At 45.8% G+C, this 14,431-nt stretch overlaps 4 protein-coding genes across 4 annotated transcripts; 3 read left to right on the top strand and 1 right to left on the bottom strand.

Annotated features, from left to right (window-relative positions):
- Positions 1-78: 78 nt before the first annotated feature.
- On the top strand, positions 79-1,821 carry BHQ10_006627 (uncharacterized protein; the record flags this gene model as incomplete). The annotated part of the gene is made up of 1 exon (XM_040879234.1): positions 79-1,821. The coding sequence occupies one exon, from the start codon at positions 79-81 to the stop codon at positions 1,819-1,821; it is 1,743 nt and encodes a 580-aa protein (XP_040735131.1).
- Positions 1,822-3,258: 1,437 nt separating this feature from the next.
- Positions 3,259-5,689, bottom strand: BHQ10_006626 (uncharacterized protein; the record flags this gene model as incomplete). The annotated part of the gene is made up of 6 exons (XM_040879233.1): positions 3,259-3,940; positions 4,025-4,087; positions 4,498-4,808; positions 4,879-5,081; positions 5,146-5,478; positions 5,536-5,689. 6 exons carry the CDS (start codon positions 5,687-5,689, stop codon positions 3,259-3,261), a joined length of 1,746 nt encoding a protein of 581 aa, XP_040735130.1.
- A 462-nt stretch (positions 5,690-6,151) lies between these two features.
- On the top strand, positions 6,152-7,866 carry BHQ10_006625 (uncharacterized protein; the record flags this gene model as incomplete). Its single annotated transcript, XM_040879232.1, has 3 exons — positions 6,152-6,278; positions 6,336-7,339; positions 7,441-7,866. The coding sequence occupies 3 exons, from the start codon at positions 6,152-6,154 to the stop codon at positions 7,864-7,866; spliced, it is 1,557 nt and encodes a 518-aa protein (XP_040735129.1).
- Positions 7,867-8,336: 470 nt separating this feature from the next.
- On the top strand, positions 8,337-13,843 carry BHQ10_006624 (uncharacterized protein; the record flags this gene model as incomplete). The annotated part of the gene is made up of 10 exons (XM_040879231.1): positions 8,337-8,365; positions 8,419-8,538; positions 8,595-8,893; positions 8,964-9,020; positions 9,075-9,873; positions 9,932-10,524; positions 11,885-12,420; positions 12,475-12,513; positions 12,576-12,777; positions 12,840-13,843. 10 exons carry the CDS (start codon positions 8,337-8,339, stop codon positions 13,841-13,843), a joined length of 3,678 nt encoding a protein of 1,225 aa, XP_040735128.1.
- Between the last annotated feature and the right edge of the window lie 588 nt (positions 13,844-14,431).

The raw sequence follows: 14,431 nt of genomic DNA, 5'->3' as shown, positions 1-14,431 counted from the left end.
CGAGACATCTTTTTGGAAGCTGCAAGCCTCATAGGAACATATAATCGGTGTTTGAGATCATCAACTTTTCTGGTCAATATGGCCACCACTAAGTTATCCCGAGCCAAGGAGGCCGTGTCTTCATGGTCATCATTCAAAAAGGCCATTCAAACAGATGATTCTCCCGACAAGGAAGAGGCTTCCTCAGCATACTACAACGCTGATCTCTTGCCTACGCCGCCATCGCAGCGAACATGGACGACCATGCATTTCTTTGCATACTATCTGACCACCACTTTCAGTCCTTCATCGTACAACCTGGGTTCTTCACTTGTGAGCAAAGGCCTTCAATGGTGGCACGGAATGATCGCCGCAGTTATCGGCTCGATATTTCTCAGCATTGTTGTTGTTCTGAATTCTCGTGGTGCAGCCAAATACCATGTCGGATTTCCGGTCTATACACGCGCAAGCTCGGGAATAGGAGGAGCGAAGCTGTTCATTTTTGTTCGAGCATCTGTTGCTACTATATATTTTGCGGTGCAATCATACTATGGAGGTCAATTGACATCTGTATGTCTACGAGCGATGATTGGACAAAAGTGGGATAGTATTCCCAACCATCTCCCAGCAGACGCAGGTATTACTTCGAAGAATCTGCTTGCCTTCTTCATTTTCTGGATTTTGCAGTTTCCGGTAATGTTTCTGCACCCGACTATTCTCCGACATCTCTTCGTCTTCAAAGCCGTATACACGACAGTCGCGCTCTTCGGCGTCATGGGTTGGGCCATTCACAAAAATGGCGGCTCTATCGGATCATTCAGCTTTCAAACAAGCTCATTGCACGGCAGCGCGCTTGTCTGGCCCATGATCTCAGCTATCAACTCCGTAATGGGAGCCCTCTGTCCGATCTTGATCAACCAGCCTGACGTTGCCAGATACGCAAAGCGCTATTCTCAAGTCACTTGGTCTCAGAGCGTTGGTATTCTGCTTTCTAAAGTCCTCGTCATGTTCGTTAGCTGTGCGACAACGAGTGCTACAACCGCAATTTTGGGCAAAGCATACTGGAATGTCTGGGACTTGTACAACGCTATTTTGACGGAGTATTGGAGTCCCGCCGCACGCGCTGGTATCTTCTTCGCGAGTCTCGGCATGATCCTAGCCATTATCGCCACAAATGCAGGCACAAACTCGCTCCCAGTAGGTGCCGATACAAGTGGTTTGTTTCCACGATATATCAACATTGTACGTGGACAGGTCCTTTGTGCATTACTTGCACCACTATGCGTGCCATGGAAGATTATCGCTTCAGCATCATCCTTCTTAACCTTTCTCGGCTCTTACACCGTCTTCCTCATGCCAATCTGTGCTATCATGGTTGTCGACTATTGGATTATTAGAAAGGGTAATTTCCATATTCCATCACTATATACGAAGGCCCCCGGAACCCCATACGCGTATTGGCACGGTTGGAATCCACGGGCTTTGGTAGCATGGGTCTGCGGCGTGGTCTTTGTGGTACATGGAGTCGCCGGTAGTCTACATCCAGGAAGTGTCAATGCAGCAAGTACACGCATGTACAGCTTAGGCTTCTTCTTGAGCTTCCTTATGGGTGGGTTTGTGTTCTATTTACTTAACCTGGTGTGGCCGGTTCCCATTTACCCAACTTCAGCTGAGGCAGATACACCCAAGACATGGGAGTATATGACTACCACAGAAGGTATGCTGGATGAAGACTCGATGGATATGATCACGGGAGGAAGAATTCTAAATGGATTAGAAGATGGAAGCCACATTAGAGATGAGAATGTCACCATGAGTGAGAAGGCTTATCTTTCTGTTTGATTTCTGTTCCTTACCTCGTTCACCGGATACTTCGAAAGCTATTTATCATGATTCAATATACTTTGCTTGACAATTATTCATTCTTCCTGTCTAATTTCAACTTTGCAATATAACTATCATAACTCATTAATGTCAGCACCGTGGACCTATCTTGATATCATCATAACACTAAATGATCTGTCCCCCCTTGCAAAGATTCAAAATCAGGCATCCAGACAGATTGGCCATCTTGATCAATCCAGCTTGCCAGCTCATTGACGATTTGCATCGCACCCGAGTCCCCTCGAGTAGACTGTGAATAATCCTCGAGTATACGATCTCTGACATTATCATAATGCGTTGTCTGATAATGATGACGATCATAATGTCGATGATTATGATCATAGCCGGAGACACTAAGTGCAGTCTCTAATATGCCTGCCTGTTCTTTCAAGTTGCCTTGCAATTTCTCCATTGTTGCGTTGGTCAACAACTCAAAGGCATCGCGGTATTTTTTGACCCATAAAGTACGTTCACCCATGACGAACAAAACATTAGAACAAGCACGGATTCCATTGCTTACTTTGACGGACCAAACATGAGATGTTTTCGTCCAAACACAGAAAAGTAAAGTGACACCTGCTACAAATACGGTTTGCACGGCAATAAATGAGTGGCCATAGTCAAGTGTCTGGTGAAGTCGTTTGTGGATGTGACAAATCTCCAGTGCGGATTCGAGACAACTTGTATAATAGGGATCTGTGCAGGGAAGTATGCTGAGAAATGGTTGCAGAAGCAGACGGATTGCGCGATGATAGTAGAGAATGGGATAGTCTAAATCAACATCTGGGAATGAGCGAAGCAAGTCGATTTTCCATGTTTCGAATTCATGGTAATGACGAGTCAGTTTTCGACGAAGCTCGGATAAGGGTTTGTCAGTTCGGTAGATTGAATGATGCATTCGGGATTCGAGGATGTGAATGCGGAAAAGATGGATTGCCATCGCATTACTTTGAGATTTGCCCCTTTTCACAAATGATAAAGATATGTGAGGGGTTTGACTCGTTGCTGTTGACCCAATAACGTCTGGGAGCTCAACATCAATATGTCGATCGGCAATGCTGACGGGACGTCCAAGGGAGATTGAGATTGTACGTTCAAGTGAGTACACGGTCCAGAAAAGGGTCCGATAGCGTTGGCTAGTTATTGGATCTCGATTTATCTCCTTGTTCTTCCGGTGTAATCCAAGATCAATACAGGTTCTCATCGCCAGGCCTATCATATACCATAAACCATGACTGCTCGCACTGGAGCGCAGATGGTAGATCACAAGTAAGGTCATGGCTTCGATATTGTGTATAGATCGTGACTCTCGGGCTGCAGAGATGTGTTGTAGAGCTGTCATATATAGACTCTGCTTGTAGTCAGCACACACAGTATACACAGGCGATTACTGTGTCACTTCGATCCAGTCTGGACACTTACCTCCGATGAAGATGATGATGCAAAGTCTTTCTCAGTCAAAGCGAGTAAACTGGACCCAATTGCATAGACGAGGTATAACTTGAATGTTCCAAATCTTTCTCGCCTCGACAAATTGTTGCTGGTAGAAAGTCTAAGCCGGTCTGAATGTAGCTTTTCCATCTCTCCCCAGTCCATGAAAGGATATCGTGTCGCAACCCGCGTGAAGTAGGCTGATATGAATCGTAACCCTTCTTCGTCGGATGGAGGACCTGCACTCTTTTTCCGAATTTCTTCTAGTGTCAACGGCCGCACGCGAACACTATTATCTCTAACGGCACGATTTTGATCAATGGGAAAAGGGCCCGTTTCCGGCGTTGATATAATTGATGCATCCTCTGGAGCATCTGTTGTAGCCAAAGCCTTGTTCCAGACAGATGCTTGAACCATTTCCCTCAGATTGAGCGCTAAAGAGAATCCCGACGACGAGCCTACATAGGCCGGTCCCTCAAAATGCCCAAGGGTGAGAAATTCTGCTATTTCACCAAGTGCATTTCGCTGAGCTGCCTGGGTTTGTGTTCTAACGTCTTGTGCTAACGAGGGGGTCTCTGCGACGTTGGAGGGGGTCTCTAATCGAATCTCAAGCTCTGCGATGCGGTTTTCCAGTGCCTTGATATATCTGGCCATAATTTCAGCGTCATATAACCTATTCTGCAATCTTCAAAACTCACTCTTCTACTACACGATCGTCGGCACGAATGACATGTAGGTCACATTCTGCGGCTGCCTTTTGACAATTTCCGCAGACGGGATAATTGCCATCACACTAATACATTTCATTAGTCTAGTGCCATATGATATAAGTTGTACTATGTGAGAAATACCCTTTGTTTCTTATCTTTGCAGCGAGTACATGCTGTCCTGCTCCTTTTCTTAGAATTGAAGCCTATAGGCAAAGGGGAGGGAGACACTGCAATTGATCGAAAGTGTTCGGCCATAATGAAGCCATGTAACGAACATGAACTGCGCCTTACATGTATTGATTCGGTATATTCTAGTATATCTACCTAGTTCTAGCTCGAATCGTAGATTGGTTATTGATAAAGCGTCATCCATGCCTTATCTCCCGGGTGGGCCCACCAAACAATGAAAGTCCCCACGTTGTCGGCCTAGGCGCACATATGTATCTTTACTTGAAAACTTCTATTAAGTATATGATAAGCTCAAGGTATCTACCCAGCCTTCTTAGCAGTCTCTATCCATTTTCCATCAGGCTGATATGGAAATTTTTCGTTATAATGTTTAGCAATATCCCTTCTCGTCGTGACCCAGACACCAGGTTTCTCAGAAATGTACTTCATAAACTTCCTCAACGCCTCGCATCGACCAGGCTTTCCGATAATTCGTGTATGAAGAGGGATATTCATCATTTTTCCGCCTTCGCGGTATAGCATATCGAATGTGTTTTTTAGGTAATTCTCGTAGCTTTCGGCCACACTGCTGCCGAAGCCAGGGGCCATGTGGAATTTGCCGTCGTTGCAATCGTACTGTTATTTTCATTAGTCGATTTTCATTAGTCGGTTTTACAAATTCTCATGAGTAGCAGACTATACGCACGTTGTATGGAATCAGCAACATTCCCGTTCGCTCCTCTTCTTTCAAAGACTTCTCCCATGGAAGATCAAGCCAGTAAGGGACGTCGTCATTGTAGACTTCAGAAGACCAAAGAAATTCTGCGCCCAGTTCTTTCCATACTTCGGGGAACAACATGTGTGTTTGTGGTGTTCCACGCCCAAAGTAAGCACCCACGGGCATTTCACCTAAGATTCTATCAGCTTTGATGGCACGATAAATGAGTGACCAGACAGAAAGAGGAGAACATACCGCTCACTTCCTTGAGCAACAGTAAAGTTTTCTTAATGTATTCTTTATCTTGTTCAAGATTGTAATCCCACACGTCAAGCCACCTATATCCATGAGCAGCGATTTCGTGACCGTCTCGTACTAGTGCTTTGGCGAAAGTAGGATTCTTCTTCAGTGCAACGGCAACCGCATACGTCGTGAAGTTCCAGCCAAACTCCTTGAACAATCGAATCAGTCGCCAGGAAGCGGAGCGACTTCCGTATTCAAAGTCTTGCTCGGCGTTAAGGTAGCGAGCATTCTCTTTATAGCCACCGGATGATCCCTTTTCCCACAGATACGGCTCSGACATGTTGTCTAGATAATTCATTCATGTTAGTTGACTTCCACACACCACATATAAAGTCTACATACCGCCATCAAGAATGCTGCGCTCGCCACCCTCCTCATAATTCAGGACAAATGATACAGCTATACGAGCGCCGTTGGGCCATTTTGGGTCAAAGCCTTCTTCTCCGAAACCTTCAAAGTCTCGAGGGACCTGATACTTCTCTTCGATGTGAACCATTATGCCGAATGAAAAGATAGATGATGCAGCAAAACAAGTCGCAAACGAGAGAGCAACTCAATAAATACGTTTCAATCTATCGTTCATTTCAACTGCTTTTTCTATAGATACCTTCCGCATATTTCGTTACGTATCATTGTGAGTATAATCAATAATTAGGGCTTAGCGGGGGCACTTGATAAGAGCTCCGGAATGCCCGCGGCGCGTCCGTTATCGTATCGTTATCTATGCCAGGGACAATCTTCGGAGGGTCCGAGATCACTGATATGAATAACCCTAGCTTACGTGACAGCTAGGGTTAGGGCTTGTGGGGTCGTGTTGACTGTTTCTTTGTTCAACACACACGTGATGACTGGGCTAGAACTTATTGTAATGCTGGCGATGCGGGATTTCTTATTGACTGCCAATCGACTTGAGATATAGATTGCTTCAAATCAATATTCGCTGAACAATTGGGCCACCATGGAAGAAGAACTACGAGCAACTGCCGCAAGTCTTGGGTTTCAAGTTGCAGCTGAAGAGGTCGACGAATATGTGGCTCTACTCGAACGCATGGAAAAGTCTCTACAGACTGTTTCAGACATGCCTGGTGAGTCTGAGAAAATGCATTTAAGCATGAATCATGGCTAAGATTCCGCATCTGCAGATTATCAGCCAACACCGGATCATGCAATCTACCCACGATCTGATATCCATTTCCCAACCGCAGACTCGAATCCACTGGCAGCGTGGGCGTGGAAATTCAATGCAACAAGCACAGCGCCGAAATCTGATCTTCTCAAAGGCAAGACATTGTGTTTAAAGGACAATATAGCAGTCGCTGGCGTACCTTGTCTGCTAGGAACAGACACCTTTAAAAACTGGATTCCGAACACCGATGCAACGGTGGTAACCCGCATTCTTGATGCAGGTGGCATCATCACGGGCAAAGCAGTATGTGAGAATTTATCTCGTGGCGCTGTCAGTGTTACTGCTGCGACGGGACCTGTCCATAATCCCTATGCACATGGATACTCCGCAGGAGGAAGTAGTTCCGGAACTGCTGCACTTGTGGCCAGTGGTGCGACAGATATGGGAATAGGATGCGATCAAGGTGGTAGCATCCGAATTCCTGCGAGTTTATGTGGGCTTTACGGCTTCAAACCTACAGTCGGCTTGGTTCCTTACACTGGCATAGCAAGTAATGATGCTTGTTTAGACTTTGTCGGCCCAATGACAACAACTTGCCTGGACAATGCGATCCTTTTAGAAGCTATTGCCGGTGTTGATGGATTGGATGACCGGCAATCAGCTGGTGCGCCATTTTCTGGACAGGTACCGCATTACGCACAAATATTAGAGGAGACCAAAGAGGACGGGATCAAAGAATTCAAAATTGGCATATTAAAAGAAGGGTTGGATTTGCCCGGCATCAACCCTGAGGTTGAGAAAAAATTTCAAGATGCTATGGATGTGTTTCGTCAGCTTGGTGCAACTGTAGAAGATATTCATGTTCCGATCCACTTGCAGGCACGAACCATAATTGTGGTCTTGAGCAAAATGGGGAATCACATGGGAATGCTAGGCAAAGCCACGGGACGAAGACAAATGATGTTGACTGATTTGTTCGAGAAGAAGAACTTGCCATACACACCAGAAGCGCTCGATAAGGTATGCTTCTCTCGCACTCCTAATTTCTGCTCCTTTCTTCTTCGCTTTTTCCCATCTTCCCTTCCGTTTCGAGCAGAAAACGTATATGCTAATTCAACCAGATGAGCGTTATGATCAAAGAAGCCTTAATAAGTGGTGAATATGCATGGAAACACTATTCTACCCTTTATCCGAAAGTTGTCAACCTCATGCGCAAACTCCGAGATGATTACGATAAAGCCCTTGAGCAATACGATGTACTAGTAATGCCCACAACCATCACGGAGTCGAACAAGCTTCCCGCAACGGATGCATCCCCCCTTGAACATATAAACGCATCCAAGGGGAAGCTAGAAAATACGAGCCCATTCAATGCATCGGGCCATCCGGCTCTTGCAGTACCCATAGGACTTGTTCCGAGCCGAGAGAATCCGAGCATAGATTTGCCAACGAGCATGCAAATTGTGGGTCGGTATTGGGATGAGCTGACCATATTGAAAATTGCTTATGCATGGGAACGAGAAATTGGAAATTGGAAGGAGTTTTGAAAATCTATGGATATGTGTATTACTTGCGCACATTCATTATGTACCTGCATTTTAATGAACCGTGATACCTGACCTCAGGCATCGCAATGGCAAATAACAGATCTCTCATTAATAGAATGAAAGTATTCAAAGGCATTAGGATCAAGACAACCTTAACTCCGAATAACGAGCAGACCAAACGGTTAATTCTACAGATCGCCAACTAGCGTCACGTTCCATTGGTGTATTAAATCGGGCCTTGAGCATAATAACTCGTATATTATGCGGGTTTTCAAGGATCTTCTTCCAAAAGTCTTCCCCGCATTATCGGGATTTGGCCTAATCTAGTAGGTAGTTAGATCTTAATATAGCTGGTTTACTAGACATGATCTACGTACATATGACATGATTGGTGGTCGTTCCAATTCGAAGTATACAAAGATTTAACCGAAGTACAATCGGATAATTTATCTGGTTTTCACATATATAGTATGGCTGATCGCTCCAAAGTACGAATTGTGTATGTGGTTGGGATGGCCTTTACGCCTCGAATGTTGTCTGATTTTCCATTAGATTCAAAACAATGGCGTTGAACATATTCGCTTTCGCGAGCATGATAGGAGCTGGACTTGCAAATAGTCATTCGATACATGCTCGTATACAGAATGGCCTCGCTCAAACCCCTCAAATGGGGTAAGTAAATAGACACTTGTATTTCACATTAACCCGCTGACTAGCGATCAAACCAGATGGAATACATACAATCATTACGGATGCTCCCCCCACGAAGCCATCGTTCACTCCAATGCTCAAGCATTAGTTGATCTTGGCCTAGCCTCCCTTGGTTATCGCTATGTAACTACTGACTGTGGCTGGACTGTTGCTGATCGGCTCGCGAATGGCTCCTTGACCTGGGATGCGACGCTTTTCCCGTCGGGGTTCCCGGCACTAGGCCAGTATCTTCACGATCTTGGACTACTCTTTGGCGTTTATCAAGATGCTGGAATATTGTTATGCGGTAGCCCTCCGAATCAGACAGGGAGTCTCTGTGAGTTTTTTCGTTATGATGGTTTGACAACCTAGGGTTTTGGTCACTTAGCCCTAACAACAACTTTAAGATCATGAGCTGCAGGATGCGCAGACTTTTGCCTCTTGGGAGGTGGATTCACTAAAATGTAGGCAAGCTGTTTCGATTATTAAAAGATGACTACGGGATTGACGAATAACAGATGACAACTGCTACTCCGACGCAGCAACTAACTACCCAAACGTAAACTATGCGCCCAGTACATCCCCCGAAGCGCGTTACTCAAACATGTCAAATGCGCTCTCACAGCAAGATCGTAAAATCTTATTCCAGATATGTGACTGGGGCGTTGACTTCCCTGCAGCTTGGGCACCATCACTAGGCAACTCCTGGCGAATTGGTAACGACATATCCTCATCTTGGTCCAGTATCTACCGATTAGTGAACCAGATCGCACCTCAGACGAATTTTGCAGGACCTGGTCAGTGGCCAGACCTGGATATGCTTGAAGTAGGAAACAATGTCTACACAACTGCTGAAGAACAGACTCACTTCTCGCTATGGGCAATTCTCAAGAGTCCACTGGTGATTGGAGCAGCGCTGAAGGATACGACTACATCTATCAATGCAATTTCTTTGGCCATATTAAAACAAGAGGATGTTATCAGTTACAATCAGGATACGCTAGGGGTGAGTGCGAATTTAAGCAGAAGGTACACAGAGGATCAATACGATGTGTGGAGCGGCCCTTTGAGTGGGCAGAGGACTGTTGCAGCGCTTGTAAATTGGGCTGATGAGGCAAGGAACTTGACAATTGACTTACCAGACATTGGTATTCAGTATGCCGGAACTATCAAGGATATTTGGGGAAACATTACAGTGCAAGGAGTGAAGACTTCATATACCACCGAGGTGGAGGCACATGGTACGATGTTACTCGAACTACAAAATACGACACCATCAGGCCAATACTCTGCTAGCATATTTGGAACTTCATCAGGGTGAGTGTTATCAGGACAAAAGTGATAGATGACTGGGCTGGTGCTGATGTATATACAGAAACTCAACCACATTCGAAGCAATCTATGGACTCACCGACAGCAGCAATTACACACTCTCGATCACTTTTTCTTCAACAAGCTCGGCCAGCGAGACCATCACCGTGAAGTCTTCGGTCTCTACCCAGACGAGTACTGTCACTGTAGCATCAAATAGAGCGAGCGTTTCCCTTCCAATAACCCTGGCCGCTGGAACCACCAACTCACTCACCATCCAACACCAACTATCCATCAGTAGCATCACCATCACTCCTCCAGAGGGCACATACTATCCAAACACTGGCTTCACCACAACCGGCTACGCAACTTCCACCACCTGCGGTACCGGTTATTGTTTGCCCGTTGGCACAAAAATTGGTTATATTGGGCCCGGTGGTACAGCAGTCACCACCATCTCAGCGGCCAGCGCAGGCACAAAATTCGTTGAAATCGACTACATAAACAATGAAGTTGCATTCTCGAGTGGATCCAATGCGAGGAATATAACAGTCACGGTCAATGGAGGTACTCCCACACGCTTGGAAGTTCCGTTAAGTGGACAGCATAGCGAATTGTTTGGTCCGGGTCTGGGGTGGTGGGACACGGCCACATTAGGTATATTAACGGAGGGTTGGGTGCAGGGAAATAATAATATTGTGATTGGGAATGATGGAGGTGCTGGATATAGTGTGTATGCAGCTGATTTTGTAGGGTTGAGGGTTTACTAGGCTCTTGTTTGTTTGCTAGATTTTCATCCCATTCCCGATATAGCAATCCATTCTGCTTGATTATGCACCCCGAGGACCTTGTTTTTCGATAATTACAAGGAAAAAATCATGCCAAATGGAATCTGTCAACCAGCACCCAAATCTTCGCACAAAAACTCACACTGAAAAATAATTTGCTAAGCGTAATTTGCTTTCAGGTGGGATGCAAAGCTCGCAGACTGTTTCCCGCTTTACTAATTCTAAATCAACCTCATTCTGTGGTGTTTATTCGACAAAATCTCAAGAAAGTGCCTTGAATGGTCGGTAAACATCCAGGCACTGCGGGTAGCTAGTTACAGGGGAAGCAGAGCCAGTAGGAAATTTCTCCGGCGGTTAGTAAGTTAATATGGGTGCCGGTCCACTAATTCTAGCCCTAGTCGGGTCCTTCGCTTTATCTGAAACGCCCCAAACGATTTATAGCCGGATATTATTATGCCTTCTCTATGCTAGATTGAATCTACTGATCCATCTACTAGTTTCAATCTCCTCAGTGCAATTCATCTGTTTACTGGAATGTGTGTTTCGTGCTCTGGGAGGTACCGATTTGTCTAAGTGGACACGGCATGCCTGCTATCATACACATTTATGCGTGTGACGACGGTAATGGTCGTTGCAGCAACCACTTGATGTGTGTATTCCACCACCTGGCTAGGAAACAGTGATCACTTCGACAAACATAGTTACAGGTTGGGCAAAAGGATATAAAGTGCACACATCGGCTCGGKTTCCACTCGGAGAATATGTTTCGGTATCATCAGAACCGTGCGTACCGCACTTTATACTCAAAACACGCTACTAGCCTTGGAGACAACAGCGCTTAAATCCATATATTTTTCTCCCTGATTCTTTGGAGTTTGGATGGTGGACACCGAACGCTCCTGGAAACCTTGATTGACTTAGATGGAAAGGGTATAACACATTTACTTATAGATTGTCTCGTATATAAATTTAAGTCATCATCCATTACACCCTTTCTATCACATTTACTCGACCAAGTTGGCATTATATGCAGGTACATTCTTGTCACTCTTTTCATTCCTTTCTCTAAACTTTCATTTCTATTGGGTCTATACCCACCACATTCTTTTTTTGTCACTTCTGACGTTATCTGAAAATGTACTGGTCACTCCTTACCCTGTCTCTTCTGGTAGCTCTACCAATCTCAAATGCCCAGCTCACTGGCAGCGTCGGTCCCCTGACTACCGTAGCCGAAAAAGCCGCTATCAAGACATGCAATGTCCTCGATTACGGGGCGGTGGCCGATCTCTCCACAGACTTGGGCGCTCCACTACTCGCAGCCTTCAATGACTGCATTCACGGAGGACTCGTCTACGTCCCCGAAGGAAATTATGCAATGTCCACCTGGGCCACTTTGGACAAAGGAACTGGATGGGCACTGCAACTGGACGGAATTATCTACCGAAATGGCACCGGCGGCGGAAATATGATTATCATTGAACATGCATCTGATTTTGAGATGTTCAGCAGTAACTCTGCTGGTGCTATACAGGGATTGGGATATCAGTTTCATGCTGATGGAACTTCGACCACTACTCGGCTACTCAGGTTGCAGAAAGTGACTTCTTTCTCTGTCCATGATATTATTCTCGTGGATGCGCCTGCGTTCCATTTGGTGCTGGACACCGTTGAGGATGGTGAGGTTTATAATGTCGCTATCCGTGGTGGGGATGAGGGTGGATTGGACGGTATTGATGTTGCTGGCTCAAACATTTGGGTCCATGATGTGAGTTCTTTAGATCATGCAAACCATGACTTATTTAGGCTGACAGATAGAAAGGTTGAGGTAACCAACAAGGACGAATGTGTGACAGTCAAGGTACGTACAGTTCACCCCTGGGCATGTCTATACCGTAAGCTTACAGATGCACGAATGACTAGTCACCTTCCTCCAACATTCTTGTTGAAAGCGTCTACTGCAACTGGAGTGGCGGATGTTCTATGGGCTCCCTAGGCGCAGATACTAATATCAGCGACATCACTTATCGCAACATCTATACCTGGTCTTCTAACCAGATGTACATGATCAAGAGCAACGGAGGCAGTGGAACTGTAGAAAATGTTCTTCTCGAGAACTTTATTGGTATGAAACTACATCGATTTTGATAAGACTTGAGGTACTCAGATACTAATTTATGATGATAGGCCACGGTAATGCATACTCTCTTGATATTGACACTTCCTGGGCCGAAATGTCTACAGCCTCTGGTGACGGAGTTGGATACTCCAATATTACAATCACCAACTGGAAGGGAACAGAAAGCAGTGGTTTGCAGCGGGGCCCCATCAAAGTTCTGTGCCCAGCCGGTAACCCCTGCTACGATTTTACTCTCAAAGATTTTGCCATGTGGACTGAGTCTGGCAGTTCTCAGACGTACACGTGCAGCAATGCTTACGGTGAGGGATTCTGTTTGGCAAGTGGTGATGATCATGTCGCCTACACTGCCACCACGACTACTGTGGTAGCTGCTCCTAGTGGTTACTCGGCGGCTACTATGGCTGCAGATTTGACGACTGCGTTTGGTATTTCTTCGTCTATTCCTATCCCGACAATTCCGACATCTTTCTTCCCTGGTGTGACTCCTTACAGCGCGTTGGCTAAAGCATCAACTGCGGCGGCTGCTTCCTCTGTCACTGCTGCCGGTAATGTCTTGGCTGTTTCGTCTTCGGTTGTGACTCCTACTGTTACTGCTACTGCTGCTGTCACCTCTGTGGCTGCTTCTTCTACTTCTTCTGCTACATCAACAACCACAGCTGCCGTCTCTCCTGTTGCTGTTTCAGTTACCTCCTCTACTGCCCCTGTCATCGTGGCTGCTGTTTCTTCCGTTGCTCCTTCGATCACTTCCTCCACGGCAGCCTCTACATCTACCCTAATTTCTTCTTCCTATCAGGAATCCAGCAGCGCCTCAGCTACCGTTGGCGTCATCTCCTCGATCACCATACCTTTTGCCTCCAGTTCCGTTGCTAGTCACACTTCATTCTCCTCAAGTTTAGTCTCCAGCACCCAATCTGTCCCGTCCGAAGCATCTTCGACTGGAGTCCCGGAGCCTGAAGAGGAGGAAGGATGTCCCTCTGGCTCCGAGCATGAATCACACGCCCATGATCATGGACATGGACACCTGCACAGACGTCGGGTTGCGCGACATTGATGTACACAATTGTAATATTCTTTGATAGAATTTATGTGGAGTCATATACTCAATATAGATTGTTCGGACAAAGAGTTCCGAGACAAAATGGGCTGCAATCGAATCTTCTGTTGGGTGTAGGGTTAGAGATTAGTGCAGTAGTGTCTGGTAATTTGCCCTAAGCCGGCTTGCGGCTTCCGCGGGATCCAGGAATGCGACCCAAATACCAGGCGAAACAAACACGGCTACCACCTTTATGAGAATAAAGAGCTGACTCTCATTTAAACAAACAGTGACAGATTGGAAACGCTCGGCTCTGTCTAGGCTCTAAGTATAGAGTGGTTCTTTCACCATCTGTCCTCTCGATGCTGTTTGGCATTGGGGTCGTACAGTAACTGTACAAAGAAAAAATTACGAAATTACAGAGAAATTGGAGATCGGTATTTGTGGCTGTTGATTTGCACAAAAGAAAAAAACGCTACTGCACCCCAACCAAGATCATCCAGTCAGATTTCATGCAGTTCTGTGATAAAATTACTAGCGCATCGATCCGCAGGGACCGAAGCGTGTAATTTTATTGTCTCCACCCAAATTTTTGTTTATGACCAG

The sequence above is a fragment of the Talaromyces amestolkiae genome (assembly GCF_001896365.1).
Source record: "Talaromyces amestolkiae strain CIB chromosome Unknown scaffold12.1, whole genome shotgun sequence".
Taxonomy (NCBI): Eukaryota; Fungi; Ascomycota; class Eurotiomycetes; order Eurotiales; family Trichocomaceae; genus Talaromyces; species Talaromyces amestolkiae.
The sequence above is the reverse complement of the archived record's forward strand: the minus strand, read 5'-3'. Positions and strand labels throughout refer to the sequence as shown.